The 26,260-nt window shown below is 42.4% G+C and overlaps 1 protein-coding gene across 1 annotated transcript in view; it reads left to right on the top strand.

Annotated features, from left to right (window-relative positions):
* Window positions 1–26,260, top strand: part of LOC110496124 (uncharacterized) — a 65,854-nt gene that overhangs the window by 11,515 nt on the left and 28,079 nt on the right. The window contains exon 3 of the mRNA XM_021571826.3: window positions 7,333–10,808. Within this exon, the coding sequence (XP_021427501.3) occupies window positions 7,333–10,808 (3,476 nt within the window). The remainder of the gene's footprint in view (window positions 1–7,332; window positions 10,809–26,260) is intronic.

The raw sequence follows: 26,260 nt of genomic DNA, 5'->3' as shown, positions 1-26,260 counted from the left end.
CATTTGAATAATTCTCATGTGCCAACTTATCGCCATGGTCATAATTGTTCTCATGTAGATCTGAAGTAATTGGATTGTTAAACTTGCCAGGCAACAAGAAAAGCAAGGTGAAGCAATTCATGTATTCTTGAAAGTCTGGACAATCTATTTTCTTATTTATTTTGCAAGCAGGATGCATTTAGAATTAAGTGTGGAGTGGTGCTTTATAGTTATGCAGTGACATCAGGTGTAACAAGTGAGTTGAGAGTCGGGCAGCAAGTTCAGGGAGTGAGTGTTTTAGTTTTTTTTAAATGAAACAATGGACACGTAACACAAACAACGCACCGATATGAAAACAGTCAATAACACCTGAGGAAAGAACCAAGGGGAGTGACAGATATAGGGAAGATAATTAAGGAGGTGATGGAGTCCAGGTGAGTGTCATGAGGCGCAGGTGCGGGGATAATCAGCAGCCTGATGACCTAGAGGCCGGAGAGGGAGTATACGTGACAGTAACCCCTCTCTGACGCGCGGCTCCCACCGCAAGACGCATTCAAAGGGGGCGAACCCGTGGATCAGGAGGTGACCGGTCACGACAGCTGATACTCGAGAACCTGTCTAGTCAGCTGGTGCGCGGGAACCAAACAAATCGTTTGAGGCATGAAAGCCCGACGATCCGGCTGAGGCAGGGAAGCCTGACGATCTGGTTGAGGCATGAGAGCCTGTAGCAGTTCCCGGACCCGAAGTCATGACTCTGACACAAACATTTTTATTTAAAAAAAAAAACACTCCCTGATGCTTCCCTTAGGTGAGGTGTTATTCTATAACGAGTGCGCTGAGAATCGGGAAGCAAGTTTAGGGAGTGAGTGTTTTAATAAATAAAAGACAATGAACACGAAACACAAACAACGCGCCAACATGAAAACAGAGTCAATAACACCTTAGGAAAGAACCAATGGGAGTGACAGATATAGGGATGATAATTAAGGAGGCGATGGAGTCCGGGGGAGTGTCATGAGGCGCAGGTGCGCCAGACGATGGTGACAGGTGTGCGGGATAATCAGCAGCCTGATGACCTAGAGGCCGGAAAGGGAGTATACTTGACATCAGGTGCCCCGCTTACCTTCAAAAGTATTTGTCAATCATCATTTATTAGAAAAACACAGTTTCCATGATAATTTTTCTCAATAAAGAACGTTTGACAAAATAAAAATCCACCCATTCGAACACCATTTTTTTTTTCAATCTTTAGACAATGTCTCATATCTGCTGTTTCCATTGCGACATTACTTTTGTCGAATAAACCTTGGTCAATGGAAACCTGCCTAGTGACACACTATATATACAAAAGTATATGGATTAGTGGATTTGACTAGTTCAGCCACACCTGTTGCTGACAGGTATATTAAAAATATAGAGCACACAGCCATGCAATCTCCATAGACAAGAATTGTCAGTAGAATGGCCTTACTGAAGAGCTCAATTCAACGTGGCACCGTCACATGATGCCACCTTTCCAACAAGTCAGTTAGTCAAATTTCTGCTCTGTTAAAGCTGCCCTGATCAACTGTAAGTGCTGTTATTGTGAAGTGGAAACATCTCAGAGCGACAACAGCTCAGCCGCAAAGTGGTAGGCCACACAAGCTCACAGAATGTGACTGGCAAGTGCTGAAATGCGTAGCGCATAAAAATCGTCTGTCACTACCAAGTTCCAAACGGCCTCTGGACACAACATCAGCACAATAACAGTTCTTCAGGAGCTTTATGAAATGGGTTTCCATGGTCTAGCAGCCACACACAAGCCTAAGATCACCATGTGCAATGCCAAGCATTGGCTGGAGTGGTGTAAAGCTCGCTGCCTTTGGACTCTGGAGCAATGAATCACGCTTCACCATCTGGCGACTGCGAGCCAAGCCTAATTGCCCAACATCAGTTCCCGACCTCACTAATGCTCTTGTGGCTGAATGGAAGCAAGTCCCAACAGTAATGTTCCACCATCTAGTGGAAAGCCTTCCCAAAAGAGTGGAGGTTGTTTATAGCAGCAAAGGGGGGACCAGCTCCATATTAATGCCCATGATTTTGGAATGAGATGTTTGACGAGCAGGTGTCTACATATTTTGGCCATATAGTGTATAATAGGTTAGTCCTTCCCTTGCCCAATAGAGGGAGCCAGTGTTACCATGCATGAGGTTTGCAGGCACCAAGCATACAATCGGTTTTGTTGTCAGTCATCATCAGTGATTCATTGTTCCTCAGAAGAGATGTTAAACCTCAATTAATTTCTGAAAATGAAAAACGTATTATATTTCTAGCACATTAGTGAACACTTCTCCAAAGTGTTCTAGATAGTCTGGAGACATGGGCACTTTTTATATTTGGTGTAAACACTGTTTTCTGCTAGTGTTTGTGTGCATGTCTGAAAGCGTGTGGGTGTGTGTGTATTGCATTAGACTGAGACTTACCCAGAAAGACTCACAGCTGTAAACAATACCAAAGTTGATGTATTGACTCAGGGGGTTGGATACTTATTTAATCAAGATATTTTAGTGTTCATTATTATTTTTTTATACAAAATGTTTGTTTTTTTAAAATCCACTTTGACATTAGAGTATTTTGTGTAGATTGTTGACACAACAAAAGACAAACCCCACTTTGATTTCACTTTAATACAACAAAATCTGGAAAAAGGCAACGGGTTTGAATACTTTCTGAAGGCAACTCCTATGTATAGCCAAGCCAGCTGCTATGGTAACATGGCATAACAACTATCATACATTAGTAGTTATCAAGACAGCATAAACAGATCTGGGACCGGGCTATAACATTTGTACCACCAGCACCCACCAGCAGCATCAACCTCGGAGGGGAGGGGCACACAAGTTAAGCTGCTTCTCTGCCACTCGATGTTCACTTGTTTGCCCACATGTAAAAATACTACAGTTTACTATAGATTTCTGTAGTATATTGTAGAATAATATACTACACATTGTAGTATCCCTCGATCATGTGTATTACTTACTATATTGCAGTATACGGTAGAATACTATAGTAAATACTACAGTATTATCTGCAAAAAAACACTAGTAATTACTACAGTAATGTATGTCTGCAAAAACTGTACTTTTTTTTACTGTATTAAATACTATAGTATTTCATTAGCAAATACCCTGCCCATTCCCCTCCCCCATTTCCCAATTTATGCCACCCATAAGAGAGAAACCTACATGCCTAGTATTGACCATATTGTGTTCCATACAGGTTGTAACAAGAGCTCTGATTTCTGTTCATATCCCAGTCCTATCTATCTAAAGCTTATGGAAAATTTGCTCTTTTAGTATTTCTCCAGTAGATTTCCTCAAGGAGAAAGACTCTACTTCTATATTCAGTACACTACAATGAATACTACAGTAACGTCTATAGTAAATACTATAGCATATAAATATAGTAGGACTACAGCATTTAAACCATAGTATATGGTCATACTCTTTGTAATGGTCTTCACCAAGTAGCTCCTCATCAAAATAATCTTCCTCCAAGAAGGCCATGACTTCATGGTCCTCCTTATCCTGCAGGCCTTCTTCAGTGATGACCCTTTAGCACATAAAAAAGGGGATCATGAATGAAAGGGAATTGTTGTCAACCTGTTGGCAAAGTTATATTTTTAATCCCTTTCACTCTCACATTTTGAGAAGACGTAACAATTTGATATCTGATAGTCCATAACTAAAATAATATGATTATGTATGCCTGTAGCAAAATGGAACCAGTTATACCTCCAACCAGAGCCTTCATAAGTCATATGATTTATCAAAGGAGTTATACATTCATTCGTCCATTCAACAGCCAGAAGGCTCACAATTTTTTGTAGGAATCATATCACAGATAAACATACACCTAATGAGTTATCTAGCTAACTAATAATAATAGCTACCCTCTCTCTTTCTTCTGGCTGTCAGGATAGAAGCTACAAATCCAATCATTTTAGTACCTAATAACAAATACTCTTCAAATTGTAAATTAGACCATTTTATTTTGTACAGTCATCAAAGAAAACACGAACACAAAAAAGACGACAATCTAAATCAAGTCCTTTTTGGGTGACTGACTGACTGCAGCTTGAACAATAGTCAACAGGCTAGCTACCATTAGTTAGCTCACAGACTTTGGTAGCTATCAATTTAACTAACATTATCTGAGGAGACACAATAGTGGCCTAGAAATACAATGACATTGCTAAAGTAGGCAAGTAATTAGTAGAAAACAACTTTGCCATCGTTATCATGTTGTCAAATGTACTTAGAGATGGCAATTGCCATATCTAGAAACAGTTGTAAAAAATGCTAACATTAGCTAGTTAAAAGCCGGTCCTGTCACTCAATCTTAGATAGCTAAAGTTATGCTCCATCTAAAGTCAATCTGACTCTATTACAGTGATGACAAAATGATTTGCCTCCTTTTAGAAATTTTATTGTTTTTTCCAAATAACTATAATGCACTTTAGACTAAATCTTCATCAGAACATTGCAGCTCAGAGAATGTCATTGAGTAGCTAGTAGAACGTTCATTCGGGCATCTGTCCTCAAGAGAACATTCAAAACAATAACAAATCATGCAACTGTGGAAATGGGAGAACCATCTCACTCCATCAATCATGCCTTCATGGTAGAGTGGCCATGACGGAAGCCACTCCTCAATAAAAATCACATGACAGCCCGCTTGAAGTTTACCAAAAAGTACCTTACGATTCTCAGACCATGAGAAACAAGATTCTCTGGTCTGATGAATCCAAGATTGAACTCTTTGGCCTGAATGCCAAGAGTCACATCTGGAGGAAACCTGGAACTATACCTGTGGTGGCAGAATCATGGTGTGGGGATGTTTTTCAGCAGCAGGGACTGGGAGACTATTCAGGATCAAGGTAAAGATGAACGGCGCAAAGTACAGCGAGATCCTTGATGAAAACTTGCTCAGGACCGCCAGACTGGGGTGAAGATTCACCTTCCAACAGGACAACGACCTTTTAGCACACAGCCAAGACAACACAGCAGTGCCTTCGGGACAAGTCCCCGAATGTCCTTGAGTGACCCAGATTTGAACCCAATCGAACATCTCTGGAGAGACTTGAAAATAGCTGTGCAACGACGCTACTCATCCAACTTGACAGAGCTTGAGTGGATCTGTAGAGAATAATGGGAGAAACTCCCCAAATACAGGTGTGCCAAGCTTGTAGTGTCATACCCAAGAAAACTCAAGGCTGTAATCCCTGCCAAAGGTGCTTCAACAAAGTACCGAGTAAAGGGTCTGAATACTTACGTAAATACTTTAGTTTTTTTTATTGTATATTTTTGCAAAGTTTAACATAACAATGTGCGAAAAAGTTAAAAGGTCTGAATACTTTCCGAATGCAGGGATGAGATACCGAATGTCATTTTTGGTGAGTTTGGACATTTACAAGCGAATGTGAACGAGACATTGTGCAAATTAACTACGTTTTGGATGCATCCTTGTCTGAAGGAAGAACAGTACTGGCTCTGAAGCAGCATGTGTACACGCTGTGCCTGTGTGGAGTCTGGGGTCGCTCGGGCAATGGGCCTGCCTGCTCTTCTTGAAGAAAAGGGGGGAGAAGAAGATGGGCCAAGAACAGACGGGAGAAAAACACAAGGAAATCAAGATAGTGGCATTAATTACAAATAATGAATCCAATCCACCTTTGACTTCTCTAACATGGCAGAAAGCTAACACAATATTTTTCAGCCACTTACTTAGATAACGCGACCCAAAAGTTTAACTTGCTAGTTAATGCAGAATTCAGCATTTTTCACGCAGAAAAATAAATAAAACGGTTAATATCTTGCTGCGTTTTGTAAACGCAGATGTAAAATGCTTCTTATTGTAATTTCTGCTCTGCATTACACATTTTGTGCTTCAGTTGCGCTTCTCCACCCAGATGAGAATTCACAAACGGCATTCTATCAGCAGACCGCACTCTGACTGTGTAGCTACTTTTCTCCGGTACTTTTCTTGGTGTAAACAACCTACTTTTCTCTGTAAAATACAAGATTAACTTTAAGCAAAACATTAGGAAATGTAGCTGGCTGTGTGACTGGCTCAACTGTTCTGGGGAACTACGCGTTCTTTATTTTACATTATCAAGCTTAGCGATCTGCTTTATCTCGTATTGCACAAGTTGACTGTATGTATTTACATAAACATGAGCTACAAATATTAAACTGTATTGAACAACTTCAAAGAAATACTTTCAATGATATTAATGGTATTGAAAAACCATCCTGTGGCTATTTCCAAATACCCCGGTATACCTCCCAAGCCCATAACATTCAACATCATATTTATTCAGATATATTCAGTTATCATATTTGCATTTCACATTTTCTTATACCACAAAAAAAGGGGGGGGGGAACAAATCTGAGAAATGCATATCAAGAAAGATAATGAGCAGCATCAAAAGTTGTGTAAGATTTTGTATGCAAGGAAAATAAACAAACTTTTTTTTTCCACATTTGAGTGTGTGTGTGTGTGTGTGTGTGTGTGTGTGTGTCTTTGTGTCATAACACATAGTTGCTCCATCCATATACTGTAGATTGACTCTGTAGTTTCACTACTATTGTTATCTTCTGCGTTTCGCTCAGAGGAATTATTTTCAACTCTGCCCAGATTCAAGTCTGACAGACTGCCTAATGGAAAGCTTTGCAGTCCATTCTCCATTGTCATCAAGGTTCAACAAAGGCACACTCACCCGAATAACATTGCAACTATGTCTTATCAAACATAATCATAGGAAAACGGTGTCCAGACAGATAGGAAATGGTTTGTATTAGTAGCTACCAAACACTTTGTGGCTCTCCTCCCAATCATTCACACCTCATCCCCACTATCTGACATATAAGATATAAAGATATAAATCATTCTCCTATTACCACAATCAGGTTTAAGTATCTCTGGAATTGATGTTGTTCAAACTAAGGGTGGAGTCTTTGAAGTATGCCTTGGAAGGGTGGCTCCGTGCTCCCTTTTTCACTGAAGTGTAGACAGATGAACTCCGATGAACAAACACTGGCAGGATGCTATAACCTTTGTTCTATACATACCAGTGATTCTTGCCTTTTTGTTGTCAGTGGAGCGTTGCAAGCTCTGAGTAATTGGGGTTTGGTTCTTATGAAATCGAGAGATTATTCGCATGCAAATTATACAGTGATCCTATTGGCTCTCTACGAAACAGTTGATAGCTTCGGAATAAACATTTCATACTCTAAGTAATGTTCGGTCTCTCTTTTCTCTCCCCAATCTCTTTCTCCCTCCCATCTTTTTCTGCCTCTTTCTTTCTCTTTTAGCATGTTGTCCCCCCTCTCCCCCCCCCTGTCTCACTCACTATCCCTCCATTTGCCTTTCCGTCTATCGCTCGCAAACAGGCCAAGGACCTCAGCTACTCAGAGATGGACCTCCGTGCCAAGCCCAAGAGGTTCGGCACTTTCACCTTCGGCTTGAAGAGGAGTAAGAAGAAGAGGGACGGGGATCTATCCCAGAGTGTCGTGGTCCTCCACAGCCCCAATCCAGAGGTCAAAGGGCAAGAGGAGGAGGAGCCTTTGGACCTCAGCCTCTGGGACATCGGCCAGGGCGGCACTCTGAACAAGAGCGTAAGGTTCGCTATGTCTCAGCCTGACACAAACACTACGACACGAGTCACCTCTTATCCTCCTGCCACTGTCCCCAACGTATCACAGGCCCAGGAGCCCCTGATGGACAGTCCTAAGACTGTCACCAACCAATCAAAATCCCAGGAATCCCTGATGGATAAGATTATTCCTTTTGAAGTGGGTCAGGCTACAGGAAAAGCCCCTTTAGCTATGCCTGAGATGGTGTGGGACGAGACCTCAGAGGAAGAGGAGAGCCCGGATGTTCAGTGTGACAACCCTTATGCCTCAACAGACCATACTGACACAACTTATATGGATGTTGATCGCTTTAACCCAACTCTTCCCTCCTTCCCATCTATCCCACCACCCTGCTATCCATCTCGCCCACCTACACCCTTTTGCTCTCCTCCTACTACAGTTTACACCACAAACCAGGGAGATGACATTTCCCACTCCCCATTACCCAGCTCTGACCCTGTAAGTAGTGGTCTTACTGATTCTGTCTTTCATGTTACTGAATTCTCACTTACCAAAGCTGAGTCCTGTGTTACCTTCTCCAATGGCCAACCTGTTGTTGCTGAAAATATCAGCACTGTTACCCCTAATACTGATCCCTCTCCCATTGCCTTGGACCCCAATAGAGAAACCTCTGTGACTGAAACAGACACACCTGTCCCTGTGGTTAAAACCGTGACCTTTGCGCTCAACCCTGATACTTTGGCGGACGACACTGACACGCCTATTCTCATCACTGTCAGCTCTTCTCTTGTCACGATCAACTCTGTTACTGATGTGGACACCCTTGCTGACACTGTTACTACCATTGGCACCACCTCCATCAATGACACCTCTGTCTCTACCACGGGTACATCTATGCCTGAAACTGTCACCTCCGTCACCTCTGAAGAGGTCAGCACCGCTATTCCTCATCTTGGCCCCTCTCCCGCTGAAATGGTCATCCCCGTTCCAAGCACTGACAAATCTACAGCTGAAATGCTAGCCTCCATTGCAAGCACGGTCTACTCCATTACCGGCACTGTCCCCAACACTGACACGTCCTCTGCCAACAAAGAGGCATATGGAACTCTGTATGAATCGCTATTTCCTCAAAGTTTCACATCGGAACACAAATCTACCATATCAGACCCTCACTCTACTGAGGGAGGTCTTGACACCAACCTAAACATGAGTTATGACACTGACCCACACCTGTCCTTGGATAACCCCTTTGACTTATTTATACCTGAACCAGTTAAACAGGAGTCTGACACTGCCATTGATCACACAGAAGCTAGTGTCAGTGGCACCACCCAATCAACTCCATTACGGTTTGCCACTGACGCCCCTGTCGCCGACATGGACATACCTGCCACTGTAGTCTCCAAAATGGATGCCAGCCATCCTGACACAGACACCACTGCTTCCCCTAAAACTAACCTCACTGTTAGTGACTCAAAACCAGTATTTGAAGATCTTTATGACTCTCTTTTTCCTGAAAGTTTTCCCTCACATCACATATCTGACAGATCTGCCGTCACTAGTTACACGTCTGACCCAGACATGGAGACATCTGACATTGCGATGGACTCTCCACCTCATAATATGGACACTTCTCTTGAAAGAAAGGATCCCGCTGTTCTTCAAATAGACACCCCCGACCCTAACACAGATATCTCCCTCACTGAGCCTGAGAATTCCAGTTCTCTTGAGTCCACACAGGGGGAATCCTTTGTCACAAAACCAGTCACCATTGACGCTTCCGGCTCCTCTACAATCTCTGAAACGATGGCAGCTGCGACCGGTCAAGAAGCAGAAGTAGAGATTATGGAAGAGGAAAATATTCTGAACTGTGACCCTGACATCGTCAGGGAAAAATCAAATGACGTGTCCACAATTGCTACTGAGGAAGTTCAAGAAGCAGAGATGATGGAAGAGGCCAAGATCATAGATTCTAATAGACAGATTGAGGAACATATGCCCTGTGATGCAGACGTTGTCAGGGCAAGCTCACATTATGTGACCATACCAGAGAACAGTAGTGCCATGGAGGTCACTATATCAGTGGTCCATTACAGCATCCTGGACGATGACATGGAGGAGAGTGGAGACGAAAAGGTAAAAGCGGAGGAAGAGAAAGGCACGGGCAGACAGTGGAGGAATGGTAATGAAACCACCGAAATGGGATGGAGTGTGGCGTCGCAGAAAGAAACTGAAGAAATGTTCGAAACGAGGGATAGAGGTCAAGAGAGTGAAGTCCACAAAGAGAAGAGAAACATTGAGTGCCAAGACGAGAGTGACCCGGCGAGCCTAGTGCAGGTGGAGGAGAGAAAAGCGAGAGAAGTCTGGCCACTGGTGAAGGAAAATAGGGAAGAGGGGGTGGAACCAGCCCTGCCGGTTCAGCAGATGCACACGCTCTTGGAATGTGAGTCGCCAGCCCTACCTTTCACCACAGAGCAGCATGGAGAGGAGGAGGGGTCAGGGAGTAACCGGAGTGTGGTTACGCATGCTTGCCCGGGAACAGAGGCCTGCACTTGTACAAATGCACAGACCCCATGCCAGGAAGAGCCACAGGAGGGGAAACACTCTAACAACAGAGGGCGAGAGGACACACTCAAAACAAACAACACACTCACACACATTGCCGACGGAGAGGAGAGGATTTTAGACACACATACAACAGAGATAGTGGACTTAGTCACTCGTACTGTCGAGGACACGGGTGCACCGAGCACACCCTCTTTCACTGACCAGAAAACAAACGTAGACACTGTCGCACACAGTGCAGATGGTGAGAACAGACTCCCACTTGACACAGACAGAGAAGAGACATCGACAGACACATTCGCACAAAGCGCTGAGTCCGAGTCCAACACATACACTGCAAAGGGAGAACACAAAGGGACACACAGTACTGAGTGGATAGACAGCATTTTTACTCAGGACACAGACGGAGCCAGTGGAGAGCCAGTGTCAGAGCAGGTGGCAGTGAATCCTCCAGTCACAGGAGACCCAATCCTCGAGAGACTTCGGAAGAGAGCCAGCGGTCTTGTCACTGAGGACACAGAGAGACCCGGTGCAGAGCCAGAGCAGGTGGAAGTGAAGTTGTCAGTCACTTCAGACACATTCCTCAACTCACAGAAGAACAGAGTCAACTGCCTCAGCCAGACAGAAGGGTAAGTGATTCCATTTGATCTGATGTCCTTACTCTGATTTCTAACTTTTCTTGATGTGTGTGTTTTGAAATGGAGGCAGTTTCATGTGATCATTCTATACTAAATGAGTGAGTGTGTGCCAGATTGGACACGTGTGTCTGAGTGTGAGGGAACGTGGAGACTCGACAACAATAAGACTAATTGATCTGTCATGTCTGCTGTGCAGTAAATTGTGTGTGTATGGTATGGTAGTAGGTGGAATAGAGGACAAGATGGTGATGTCCGTTTTCTCTGCAATGTGTCTGGAATGTTGTTTATTGGAAATGCAAACACTTATCTTATACTGTTGTGATTTATGGTAACAAGCTATAATAACGAATTGAATTTACAGTTGAAGTGAGAAGTTTACATACACCCGAGCCAAATACATTTAAACTCAGTTTTTCACAATTCCTGACATTTTATGGAGTAAAAGTTCCCTGTCTTAGGTCAGTTAGAATCACCACTTTACTTTAAGAATGTGAAATGGCAGAATAATAGTAGAGAGAATGATTTATTTCAGCTTTGATTTCTTTCATCACATTCCCAGTGGGTCAGAAGTTTACATGCACTCAATTAGTATTTGGTAGCATTGCCTTTAAGTTGTTTAACTTGGGTCAAACATTTTGGGTAGCATTCCACAAGATTCCCACAATAAGTTGGGCGAATTTTGGCCCATTCCTCCTGACAGAGCTGGTGTAACTGAATCAGGTTTGTAGGCCTCCTTGCTCGCACATGCTTTTTCAGTTCTGCCCACACATTTTCTATGGGATTGAGGTCAGGGCTTTGTGATGGCCACTCCAATACCTTGACTTTGTTGGCCATTTTGCCACAACTTTGGAAGTATGCTTGGGGTCATTGTTAATTTGGAAGACCCATTTGCGACCAAGTTTTAACTTCTTGACTGATGTCTTGAGATGTTTCTTCAATATATCCACATAATTTTACTTCCTCATGATGCCATCTATTTTGTGAAGTGTACCAGTCCCTCCTGCAGCAAAGCACGTTTGGGTTGGTGTTCTTTGGCTTGCAAGCTTCCCCCTTTTTCCTCCAAACAGAACGTTGGTCATTATGGCCAAACTGTTCTATTTTTGTTTCATCAGACCAGAGAACATTTCTCTAAAAAGTACGATCTTTGTCCCCATGTGCAGTTGCAAACCTGGCTTTTTTTTACGGTGGTTTGGAGCAGTGGCTTCTTCCTTGTTGAGCGGCCTTTCAGGTTATGTTGATATAGAACTCGTTTTACTGTGGATATAGATACCTTTGTACCTGTTTCCTCCAGCATCTTCACAAGGTCCTTTGCTGTTGTTCTGGGATTGTTCTGGGATTGACAGAACGCGTCTCCTTCCTGAGCGGTATGACGGCTGCGTGGTCCCATGGTGTTTATATTTGCGTACTATTGTTTGTACAGAAGAATGGGATACTTTCAGGTGTTTGGAAATTGCTCCCAAGGATGAACCAGACATTTGCTTTTCTGAGGTCTTGGCTGATTTCTTTTGATTTTCCAATGTTGTCCAGCAAAGAGGCACTGAGTTTGAAGGTAGGCCTTGAAATACATCCACAGGTACACCTCCAATTGACTCAAATGATGTCAATTAGCCTATCAGAAGCTTCTAAAGCCATGACATAATTTTCTGGAATTTTCCAAGCTATTTAAAGGCACAGTCAACTTAGTGTTTTTAAACTTCTGACCCACTGGAATTGTGATACAGTGAAATAATCTGTCTGTAAACAATTGTTGGAAAAAGTACTTGTGTCATGCACAAAGTAGATGTCCTAACTGACTTGCCAAAACTATAGTTTGTTAACAAGAAATTAGTGGAGTGGTTGAAAATCGAGTTTTAATGACTCCAATCTAAGTGTATGTAAACTTCCGACTTCAACTGTATACAGAACTTTCCTACCTTTGTACAGACAGACAGGCATGACAGGTCTATTTTAGCGTCCTGATACATGACATGTGGCTCTAAGTAACTAAGTAACTTGGCCATCTGAACCATAAACATTACGTAATCGTTTCTCAGGTGAAACAACTACAATATTTACCAGGTATTTATTTACCTGTTCATTTTCTTTCTGTCACCTTTTGGAATATTTCTTATTTGTGGACATTTCTTAATTGACAATAGCATCCTTTTGTTGTTGTTGAATTGGCCAGTTTCTGGGTGGATCACAAAAATGTGAACGTCTCCAAGCCAGATTGTGGAAGTGGTGATTAGCCTCACCTGTCCGACCACGTATTTGTGGTGACTGCTCTCTGCACCCTCTCAGTGGGATGGGCTGTGAGGAGTCATAGTAAAATAACTTCTGGTGGCTTTAAAACGTCATTGACGTGTGTGTGTGTGTGTGTGTGTGTGTGTGTGTGTGTGTGTGTGTGTCTGTCTGTCTGAACACTCTTTGTGTAGCCAAGCATGAAGGACATAAGAACGTAGCCTATGGTTTTCATTCTTTAAGATAGGTACACTATGTTTATTGTTTCCGCCTAACTCAGGCGCAGCCTTACATGGTCTACCTGATTGTCAGGCCTTTTGCACGATCATGGAATCTTGGACCTATGCCTTTTTTCTTGGAACACCGTAAAGTACCCAGTAGACCCACACAGGAAAGTTTATATAGCCAAGCCACACTGTTATCAGTTAATCTGAAAACATACAGTACAGCAGGGACATTTTCCACATGGCATTATTCTTCGGAAGTACTGTATGTATATATACATTTTTTTTTTTTTTAAGAGCAACTTACAACCACCCATAATGTACTTTTCTTAAAATGAAATGTTGCTAAAAGTTATTAGGAAAGAAGTGGAGGGCCCTCAACTACGTGAGTCAAGGTGCAACCAAAACATTTTATCGTCATTGAAATGGATACGGCGCAAGGCTTGCTCACCATTTTTAACTATGAAAACCTTTTTTTTTTTTTCATTTTAAAATCATCTGAAAACTAAGGATCTCAACAAATAACAAAAAGATACAGTACCAGTCAAAAGTTTGGCCACACACATTCAAGGATATTTCTTAATTTTTACTATTTTCTACATTGCAGAATAATAGTGAAGATGTCAAAACTATGAAATTACACAAATGGAATCATGTAGTAACCAAAAAAGTGTTAAAACAAATCAGAATACATTTGATATTTTATATTCTTCTAGGCAGAGTTGTAAAGAAAAATCCATATCACAGACTGGCCAATAAAAGATTAAGATGGGCAGAAGAACACAGACACTGGACAGAGGAACTCTGCCTTGAAGGCCAGCATCCCGGAGTCGCCTCTTCACTATTGACGTTGAGAAGGGTGTTGGGGTACTATTTAATGAAGCTGCCAGTTGAGGACTTGTCAGGCGTCTGTGTCTCAAACTAGATTAGCCTTTTAAAATGATAAACTTGGATTAGCTAACACAACGTGCCATTGGAACACAGGAGTGATGGTTGCTGATAATGGGCCTCTGTATGCCTATGTAGATATTCCATAAAAAATCTGCAGTTTCCAGCTACAACAGTCATTTGCAACATTAATAATGTCTACACTGGATCAATTAGATGTTATTTTAATGGACAAAAAAGTAGCTTTTCTTGCAAATACAAGGACACTTCTTGTTTGAGGAAGTGGAAAAGGGGGAAGAGGGGGTGGAGGAGAAGGAAGAGGATGAAGAGGGAGGCGAGGCGAAGAAGAGACTACATAAGTGACCTCAAACTTTTGAACGGTAGTGTATGCTGAGCACTTGTTGACTGCTTTTCCTTCACTCTGTGGTCCAACTCATCCCAAACCATCTCAATTGGGTTGAGGTCGGGAGATTGTGGAGGCCAGGTCATCTGATGCAGCACTCCATCACTCTCCTTCTTGGTTAAATAGCCCTTACACAGCCTGGAGGTGTGTTGGGTCATTGTCCTGTTGAAAAACAAATTATAGTCCAAACCAGATGGGTTGGCGTATCGCTGCAGAATGCTTATTGCATGACATAAGTATTTGATCACCTACCAACCAGTAAGAATTCCGGCTCTCACAGACCTGTTAGTTTTTCTTTAAGAAGCCCTCCTGTTCTCCACTCATTACCTGTATTAACTGCACCTGTTTGAACTTGTTACCTGTGTAAAAGACACCTGTCCACACACTCAATCAAACAGACTCCAACCTCTCCACAATGGCCAAGACCAGAGAGCTGTGTAAGGACATCAGGGATAAAATAGGCAGGCAGCTTCTCCCCACTGTATGTACAGTTGAAGTCGCAAGTTTACATACACTTAGGTTGGAGTCATTAAACTCGTTTTTCAACCACTCCCCAATTTTCTTGTTAACAAACCATAGTTTTGGCAAGTTGTTTAGAACATCTACTTTATGCATGACACAAGTCATTTTTCCAATAATTGTTTACAGGCAGACTATTTCACTTATATTTCACTGTATCACAATTCCAGTGGGTCAGAAGTTTACATACACTAAGTTGACTGTACCTTTTAAACAGCTTGGAAAATTCCAGGAAATTACAGTGGGGGAAAAAAGTATTTAGTCAGCCACCAATTGTGCAAGTTCTCCCACTTAAAAAGATGAGAGAGGCCTGTAATTTTCCATCATATGTACACTTCAACTATGACAGACAAAATGAGAAAAAAAATCCAGGAAATCACATTGTAGGATTTTTTATGAATTTATTTGCAAATTATGGTGGAAAATAAGTATTTGGTCACCTTCAAACAAGCAAGATTTCTGGCTCTCACAGACCTGTAACTTCTTCTTTAAGAGGCTCCTCTGTCCTCCACTCGTTACCTGTATTAATGGCACCTGTTTGAACTTGTTATCAGTATAAAAGACACCTGTCCACAACCTCAAACAGTCACACTCCAAACTCCACTATGGCCAAGACCAAAGAACTGTCAAAGGACACCAGAAACAAAATTGTAGACCTGCACCAGGCTGGGAAGACTGAATCTGCAACAGGTAAGCAGCTTGGTTTGAAGAAATCAACTGTGGGAGCAATTATTAGGAGATGGAAGACATACAAGACCACTGATAATCTCCCTCGATCTGGGGCTCCACGCAAGATCTCACCCCGTGGGGTCAAAATGATCACAAGAACGGTGAGCAAAAATCCCAGAACCACACGGGGGGACCTAGTGAATGACCTGCAGAGAGCTGGGACCAAAGTAACAAAGCCTACCTTCAGTAGCACACTACGCCGCCAGGGACTTAAATCCTGCAGTGCCAGACGTGTCCCCCTACTTAAACCAGTACATGTCCAGGCCCGTCTGAAGTTTGCTATAGAGAGCATTTGGATGATCCAGAAGAAGATTGGGAGAATGTCATATGGTCAGATGAAACCAAAATATAACTTTTTGGTAAAAACTCAACTTGTCGTGTTTGGAGGACAAAGAATACTGAGTTGCATCCAAAGAACACCATACCTACTGTGAAGCATGGGGGTGGAAACATCATGCTTTGGGGCTGTTTTTCTGCAAAGGGACCAGGACGACTGATCCGTGTAAAGGAAAGAATGAATGGGGCCATGTATCGTGAGATTTTGAGTGAAAACCTTGTTCCATCAGCAAGGGCATTGAAGAGGAAACGTGGCTGGGTCTTTCAGCATGACAATAATCCCAAACACACCACCCGGGCAATGAAGGAGTGGCTTCGTAAGAAGCATTTCATGGTCCTGGAGTGGCCTAGCCACTCTCCAGATCTCAACCCCATAGAAAATCTTTGAAGGGAGTTGAAAGTCTGTGTAGCCCAGCGTGTAACCTTGTGAAGACTTACAGAAAATGTTTGACCTGTCATTGCCAACAAAGGGTATATAACAAAGAATTGAGATAGACTTTTGTTATTCACCAAATACTTATTTTCCACCATCATTTTCAAATAAATTCATTAAAAATTCATCCTACAATGTGATTTTCTGGATTGTTTTTCTCATTTTGTCTGTCATAGTTGAAGTGTACCTATGATGAAAATTACAGGCCTCTCATCTTTTTAAGTGGGAGAACTTGCACAATTGGTGGCTGACTAAATACTTTTTTGCCCCACTGTATGTCATGGCTTTAGAAGCTTCTAATAGGCTAATTGACATCATTTGAGTCAATTGGAGATGTACCTGTGGATGTATTTCAAAGCCTACCTTCAAACTCAGTGCCTCTTTGCTTGACATCATGGGAAAATCAAAAGAAATCAGCCAAGACCTCAGAAAAATTATTTTAGACCTCCACGCATCTGGTTCATCCTTGGGAGCAATTTCCAAATGCCTGAAGGTACCATGTTCATCTGTACAAACAATAGTATGCAAGTATAAACACCATTACACTACATTGCCATCATACCGCTCAGGAAGTCGGCACGTTTTGTCTCCTAGAGATGAACGTACTTTGGTGCGAAAAGTGCAAATCAATCCCAGAACAACAGCAAAGGACCTTGTGAAGATGCTGGAGGAAACAGGTACAAAAGTATCTTTATCCACAGTAAAACGAGTCCTATATCAACAAAACCTGAAAGGCCGCTCAACAAGGAACTTGCAAGCACTGCTCCAGAACTACCAATAAAAAGCCAGACTACGGTTTGCAACTGCTCATGGGGACAAAGATGGTACTTTTTGGAAAAATGTCCTCTGGTCTGATGAAACAAAAATAGAACTGTTTAGCCATAAATACCATTGTTATGTTTGGAGGAAAAAAGGGGGACACTGCAAGCCAAAGAACACCATCCCAACCGTGAAGCACGGGGTGGCAGCATCATGTTGCACGGGGTGCTTCAATGCAGGAGGGACTGGTGCACTTCACAAAATAGATGGCATCACGAGAAGATGTGGATATATTGAAGCAACATCTCAAGACATCAGTCAGGAAGTTAAAGCTTGGTTGCAAATGGGTCTTCCAAATGAACAATGACCCCAAGCATACTTCCAAAGTTGTGGCAAAAATGGCTTAAGGACAACAAAGTCAAGGTATTTGGCGTGGCCATCACACAGCCCTGACCTCAACCCTATAGAAAATGTGTGTGCAGAACTGAAAAAGCATGTGCGAGCATGGATGCCTACAAAACTGACTCAGTTACACCAGCTCTGTCAGGAGTAATGGGCCAAAATTCACCCAAGCTTGTGGAATGCTACCTAAAACATTTGACCCAAGTTAAACAATTTAAAGGCAATGCTACCAAATAATAATTGAGTGTATGTACATTTCTGACCCACTGGGAATGTGATGAAAGAAATATAAGTTGAAATAAATCATTCTCTGTACTATTTTTCTGACATTTCACATTCTTAAAATAAAGTGGTGATCCTAACTGACCTAAGACAGGGGATTTTTACTAGGATTAAATCTCAGCAGTTGTGAAAAACTGAGTTTAAATGTATTTGGTGTATGTAAACTTCCGATTTCAACTGTGTGTGTGTGTGTGTGCGTGCGCGCGCGTGCGTACATACACAGTTCGTTCAGAAAGTATTCAGACCACATTTTGTTACGTTTTGTTAAGTTACAGCCTTATTTTCTCATCAATCTACACTCCAAAATGACAGTGAAAACAGTTTTTTTAGAAAATGTTTGCAAATAATAATAATTAACTGTCAGGGAGGTGACCAAGAACAGAGCTCCAGAGTTCCTCTGTCCTTCTGGAAGGTTCTCCCATCTCTACAGCACCTTTATGGCCAGACAGAAGCCACTGCTCAGTAAAAGGCACATGACAGCCCGCTTGGTGTTTGCCAAAAGGCCCCTAAAGACTCTCAGACCATGAGAAACAAGATTCTCTGGTCTGATGAAACCAAGATTGAACTCTTTGGAATGAATGCCAAGCGTCACGTCTGGAGGAAACCTGGCACTACTCCTATGGTGAAGCATGGTGGTGGCCGCATCATGCTGTGGGGATGTTTTTCACCAGCAGGAACTGGGAGATTAGTCAGGATTGAGGGAAATATGAACAGAGCAAAGTACAGAGATCCTTGAAGAAAACCTGTTCCAGAGCGCTCAGGACCTCAGACTGGCGTGAAGGTTCACCTTCCAACAGGACAACAACCCTAAGCGCACAACCAAGACAACACAGGAGTGGCTTCAGGACAAGTCTCTGAATGTCCTTGAGTGGCTCAGCCAGATTCTGGACTTGAACCTGATTGAACATCTCTGGAGAGACCTGAAAATGCCTGACTGCACTTGAGAGGATATGCAGAGAAGACTGGGAGAAACTCCCCAAATACAGGTGTGCCAAGCTTGTAGCGTCATATCCAGGAAGACTAAGCTGCAATCGCATCCAAAGGTGCTTCAACAAAGGGTCTGAATAATTATGTCAATGTTTTATTTCAGTTTTTTACATGTCATACATTTGTTTCTTTCAAGGTCGAGGGGTGGTATGGGGGGAGATGGAGGGGTGGGAGGGGGACTGAAAAGCAACTTTGGTTGCTGTGTAGGATGGGAAGGGATGGGGAATGCGTCAGGGTTATTTTTTTTACAGTGCCTTGCGGAAGTATTCGGCCCCCTTGAACTTTGCGACCTTTTGCCACATTTCAGGCTTCAAACATAAAGATATAAAACTGTATTTTTTTGTGAAGAATCAACAACAAGTGGGACACAATCATGAAGTGGAACGACATTTATTGGATATTTCAAACTTTTTTAACAAATCAAAAACGGAAAAATTGGGCGTGCAAAATTATTCAGCCCCTTCACTTTCAGTGCAGCAAACTCTCTCCAGAAGTTCAGTGAGGATCTCTGAATGATCCAATGTTGACCTAAATGACTAATGATGATAAATACAATCCACCTGTGTGTAATCAAGTCTCCGTATAAATGCACCTGCACTGTGATAGTCTCAGAGGTCCGTTAAAAGCGCAGAGAGCATCATGAAGAACAAGGAACACACCAGGCAGGTCCGAGATACTGTTGTGAAGAAGTTTAAAGCCGGATTTGGATACAAAAAGATTTCCCAAGCTTTAAACATCCCAAGGAGCACTGTGCAAGCGATAATATTGAAATGGAAGGAGTATCAGACCACTGCAAATCTACCAAGACCTGGCCGTCCCTCTAAACTTTCAGCTCATACAAGGAGAAGACTGATCAGAGATGCAGCCAAGAAGCCCATGATCACTCTGGATGAACTGCAGAGATCTACAGCTGAGGTGGGAGACTCTGTCCATAGGACAACAATCAGTCGTATATTGCACAAATCTGGCCTTTATGGAAGAGTGGCAAGAAGAAAGCCATTTCTTAAAGATATCCATAAAAAGTGTCCTTTAAAGTTTGCCACAAGCCACCTGGGAGACACACCAAACATGTGGAAGAAGGTGCTCTGGTCAGATGAAACCAAAATTGAACTTTTTGGCAACAATGCAAAACGTTATATTTGGCGTAAAAGCAACACAGCTGAACACACCATCCCCACTGTCAAACATGGTGGTGGCAGCATCATGGTTTGGGCCTGCTTTTCTTCAGCAGGGACAGGGAAGATGGTTAAAATTGATGGGAAGATGGATGGAGCCAAATACAGGACCATTCTGGAAGAAAACCTGATGGAGTCTGCGAAAGACCTGAGACTGGGACGGAGATTTGTCTTCCAACAAGACAATGATCCAAAACATAAAGCAAAATCTACAATGGAATGGTTCAAAAATAAACATATCCAGGTGTTAGAATGGCCAAGTCAAAGTCCAGACCTGAAACCAATCGAGAATCTGTGGAAAGAACTGAAAAGTGCTGTTCACAAATGCTCTCCATCCAACCTCACTGAGCTCGAGCTGTTTTGCAAGGAGGAATGGGAAAAAATGTCAGTCTCTCGATGTGCAAAACTGATAGAGACATACCCCAAGCGACTTACAGCTGTAATCGCAGCAAAAGGTGGCGCTACAAAGTATTAACTTAAGGGGGCTGAATAATTTTGAACGCCCAATTTTTCAGTTTTTGATTTGTTAAAAAAGTTTGAAATATCCAATAAATGTCGTTCCACTTCATGATTGTGTCCCACTTGTTGTTGATTCTTCACAAAAAAATACAGTTTTATATCTTTATGTTTGAAGCCTGAAATGTGGCAAAAGGTCGCAAAGTTCAAGGGGGCCGAATACTTTCGCAAGGCACTGTATATGCATTTCTTAAAAATATAAATGTAACCCCCCCTCTGAATAGAAAAATGTCAAAACCAAATCAAAAGTTAGTCAAACATGCCACATAGGCTCTTGAAGCCTCTAAAAACCACATGGGAAACTGTTAAGGGTGAAAAACCCTTCAGCATTGCAGTTCTTGACACACTCAAACCAGTGCCCCTGGCACCTACTACCTATTTCCATTCAAATGCATTAAATATTTTTTCTTGCCCATTCATCCTCTGAATGGCACACATATACAACATATGTCTCAGTTGTCTCGTAGGTTTAACAATCCTTTAACCTGTCTAATGCCCTTCATCTACACTGATTGAAGTGGATTTAACAGGTGACATCAATAAGGGATCATAGCTTTCACCTGGACTCACCTGGTCAGTCTATGTCATGGAGAGAGCTGATGTTTAGTACACTCAGTGTAGACCAGGACCATAGTGTTTTTTAGCAGATCTTGTATTATTGTTCAGAATTTATCAAAGGGCCCGTATGAAATTAAGAAAGGGGCCTTTTTAGGTGACCAGGTGCACGACATCCATTTTGGGTGACCAGGTGCACGCGGGTCTGGCCCGCAGGCCACCAGTTGAATAGCCCTTCTGTAGGCAGTGTTGTCTTTTTGTTGTTGTCTTTCCCATTGTCTTTCCCAGCTGTGCAGCGGTCTAAGGCACTGCATCTCAGTGCTAGAGGCGTCATTACAGACCCTGGTTTGATCCCGGGCTGTATCACAACCGGCCGTCATCGGGAGTCCCATAGGGCGGCGCACAATTGGCCGGGTTAGGGGAGGGTTTGGCCCGGGTAGGGAGTCATTGTAAAAATAAACGTTCTTAACTGACTTACCTAGTTAAATAAAAAAAATAAACATATCTGCTGCTGTTTCCTGCTGCCCCACAAGATGGTGGCATATACATATGGTTGAGTTAAGAATGCAGTGGTCCACTTACTTATTACAATATCACTAAGAGATATCTCTATACTGTATATAAGGGGGGGAAAATATCAGCTTGTGTGAATGTAGGCAGTATCTAGAAAGTCACACAGGACACAAAATGGTTTGCTAGCCTCTGCTTTAATCAAATCAACAACAAAAAATTAAATGTCAAATGCACCGAATACCGTGAAATGCTTACTTACAAACCCTTAACCGACAATGCAGTTAACGAAATACAGTGAAGAAAATATACAAATAAAAAAGTAACACATTAAAATAACAATAATGAGACTATATACAGGGGGTACCGGTACCGAGTCAGTGTGCAGGGGTACAGGTTAGTCGAGGTAATTTGTACATGTAGGTAGGGTGAAGTGACTATGCATAGATAATAAACAGCGAGTAGCAGCAGTGTACAAACAAAAGGAGGTAGAAGCTGTTGAGCCTCTTGGACCTAGACTTGGCGCTCCGGTACCGCTTGCCGTGCGGTAGCAGAGAGAACAGTCAATGACTTTGGTGACTGGAGTCTAAACAATTTTTGGGGGCATTCCTCTGACACCACCTAGTACATAGGTCCTGGATGGTAGAGTATGTTGCACTCTGTCCAACATCTCTTTTATGAACCAGGAAGTCCTGTCACAATCTGCCAATAAGACAAAACTTCCACCTCTTGTATGTGATTGGAGCTCTGATGGACAGACATGTTAACACTAGGTGGAAGCTAAGCTAAAGGGAATAACCTTCAATGTGTAAAGTGTTTTGGACTCGGAGGCCACCTTGCTACAGGGATTCGGGAGGGCCAAATGTCTGCTGACACTGTGTCATCTGGTGCTGTCATTGGCGCCATCCATTCTTTGTCTACGAACCTACTTAGATTTTCTATGACATTCAATTTTCTTTCATGAATACCAGGATGGAAGCAATAATCAGAAACATGCCAAAGGTAGACTTTCAAGTCAACAATTGACAACAAATGCACATTTTAAGGACATAGCTTGATTAGCATACTGCGCCCCATACATTATAGTTTTACCCATGGGCAATGATTGGTGTTCACCACATGAGGGCAACACTTTCAAAAGAGATATGTCAAACCAACATTTCTTTACCTGTAATTAAAAAATACCATTTTGGCCTGTGATGAATACCTCCGTTATAGGAGGCACACTCCCGCAGGCCTCGCCACTAAAACATGTTAGAACAACAGTCAGCCGTGAGTGACAAGTGAAAGAGATTCTCCGGTACTTTGGTATACTTATTAGCCAGTAGATGTGAATGTAGCAATCACGTGCCACAAGTGGTCCCCGAAATAGATGATATGTGCCCCATGTCATTGCTTTCTCTCTGCTGCGTCCACTGAGCCATTGGGCCCGCCCTGTAATCTCATTGGATAACGCTGGGCAGGCCACTTGCTAGCTGTCACTCAAATGCGCAGGGCGGCAACTCATTGGCTAGAACACTAATTTCTAGGGGGCTGGCCCACTTGGGGGGAAATTTAGAGAACATTGCACGGCACAGCTTTAAGAAAACAGTTTCTTTCAAATTAAGGATTTCGTGGCTAATTGAGGTAAAATGGTAATTCCGCTCATAGATTATGCATGTGTAAACTACACATTGACACATCAGCCCAAAGCAGGATGTTTAAAAAATACATTTTTAATCGCCAAAATACCGGAGATTGTACATCAGTAATGCCGGCAAAATGAATTATCTTATGGGAACTATACATCCCAGTGTGTTTAGCTACAGGAGTAGCCTGATTTTAACATCTCTTAGTGATTGATGCATTGCTATTAAAATGTAAGAACAAGCAAAGAGTGTGTGTGGATATTCGTGTTCTTCCTTAGACCGCAAAGCCTTCCTCCACCTTACCCTTCAGACAGCATAGAGGGGGGGAAAAAGTGACAAAAAATAAGTTGATTAGTCGTGTACACATTTTAGATGGCGTTTTAGCAGTGCAATGAAATTCTTCTGTTACTGGCTCCTAACAATGCAGTCTAATGTCAAACAATTCTAATGTGAAAAAAAGAAAAGAGGAGAAAAGAACTGATGGACAAATCCAATGAACAACCCAAATAGCACTGTAGCAGTATCAAAATGCCATCTATACATATGTACACAAGGGGAATTTACACAAGAGAAACTACACTGAACAAAAATATAAACCTCAAGTGTAAAGTGTTGGTCCCATATTTCATGAGCTAAAATAAAAGTTTCCAGAAATGTTCCATCCACTCAAAAAGCTTATTTCTCTTACATTTTGTGCACACATTTGTTTACATGAGCATTTTTCCTTTGCCAAAATAATAGACCTACCTGACAGGTGTGGCATATCAAAAAGCTGATTTAAACAGAATGATCATTACACAGGTTCACCATGTGCTGGGGACAGTAAAAGGCCACTCTAAAATGTGCAGTTTGTCACACAACACAATGCCATAAATGTCTAAAGTTTTGAGGGAGTGTGCAGTAGGCATGCTGACTGCAGGAATGTCCACCAGAGCTGTTGCCAGAGAATTTAATGTTAATTTCTCTACCATAAGCAGCCTCCAACATCATTTTAGAGAATTTGGCAGTACGTCCAACCGGCCTCACAACCGCAGACCACATGTAAGGAGTTGTGTGGGTGAGCGGTTTGCCAACGGCATGAACAGAGAGCCCCATGGTTGCGGTGGGGTTATGGTAAGGTTGGGGTTATGGTATGGGCAGGCTTACGGACAACAAACACAATTACATTTTGTCGATTAGCAATTTGAATGCACAGAGATACTGTGATGATATCCTGAGGCCCATTGTCATGTCATTCATCCGCCGCCATCTACTGATGTTCCAGCATGATAATGCACAACCCCATGTCGCAAGGATCTGTACACAATTCAGGGAAGCTGAAAATGTCCCAGTTCTTCCATGGCCCATTGAGCATGTTTGGGATGTGAATGACGGCATGTTCTAGTTCCCGTCAATATTCAGCAACTTCACACAGCCATTGAAGAGGAGTGGGATAACATTTCCCTGGCCACAGTCAACAACCTGATTAACTCTATGCGAAAGAAATGTCGTGCTGCATGAAGCAAATGATGGTCACAACAGATGGTTCTGGTTCTGATCCACGTCCCTACTTAAAAAAATATATATATGATATATGTGACCAACAGATGCATATCTGTATTCCCAGTCATGTGAAATCCAGAGATTAGGGCCTAATTTATTTATTTCAATGACTGATATCCTTAAATGAACTGTAACTCAGTAAAATCTTAGGTGGTGATATATACCCGACAGGATGCTCTCAATGGTGCATCTGTAGAAGTTCATGAGTGTCTTAGGGGCCATGCCAAATTTCTTCAGCCACAGGAGGTTGTAGAGGCACTGTTGCACTTCTTCACCACAGTGCCGGTGTGGTGAGACCATTTCAGGTCATCAGTGATATGTACACCAAGGAACTTCAACCTTTTGATCCTATCTACTGCGTCCCCGTCGATGACGATGCGGGCATGCTCCCTCTTCTGTCTCCTGTAGTCCACAATAAGATCCTTCCTTTTTATTGACGTTGAGGGACAGGTTATTTTCCTGGGATCACTCCGCCAGCACAGGTGTGTCAGCATGTGTGTGTGTGAATTCCCAATTTCTCACGTTGGAGCAGATTATTGTGAGTTTGTGTTGATTTGACGTTTTAAAGGGCGACTGCACTTCTTGATTCTGCCTTATTTTAGATTTGGTTCTGTAAGAAATGCTAGCAGCCATGATTGAATTCAAACGGGAAGAGTGTGGTGTGAAGAGGTGTGAAGAGTTAACCAAATGATTAGCCAAGTTAGCCTCAGCCGGCTGGTGTGCGACTGTGGCGAAGTTGACCTATTGGCCTTTTAAAATGTAGTCACATGTACATTGTGTAATTTCCTGATGGTCCCTAACTAGCCCCATAGGGATGTCAAACCAAATTGATCATGGGTATTACGATCAGGTCGCGTGCAGCTGCGCTCCGAACTGATGATTACTTGGGTGCTGCCGGCTGAGGGCATGTGGGCAGGATTGAAATAAACCCAACCCATAGGAAACTGTTATGTTCCCCTTCATTCCATGACATACAATCTTTTCCTATCATCTCACAAATCTTAGTTTTGGACAAGACTGACTTTATGACCAAAATGATCGTATTTACACATGAGACTAAACATTGACACTGGAATAAATATTTGACACAGGCCGTTTAAGAATATATATATATAAAAAAAAACGAGAAGTTGCTTTTTAGGGGCAGTCGCTCTTTAAAGCTGCATGTTCCAGCAGAGGTGCGGTGGTATGTGGTAGCTAAGCCCTTCTGTCTTCCCCGGGGCCAGGTGTTGTGATGAGTGGATCTTCCTGCTGAAACGGACAGATGGAGAAGTGCCATAGCACACTACCAAGAAAAACACTGGAAAGAAATTGGATAAAGAAATAGTTTAGAAA

Source organism: Oncorhynchus mykiss, chromosome 18 (genome assembly GCF_057628025.1).
Source record: "Oncorhynchus mykiss isolate SJ-2025 chromosome 18, ASM5762802v1, whole genome shotgun sequence".
Lineage (NCBI taxonomy): Eukaryota > Metazoa > Chordata > Actinopteri > Salmoniformes > Salmonidae > Oncorhynchus > Oncorhynchus mykiss.
Note: the sequence above shows the minus strand (reverse complement) of the source record. Positions and strands in the feature narration are given on the sequence as shown.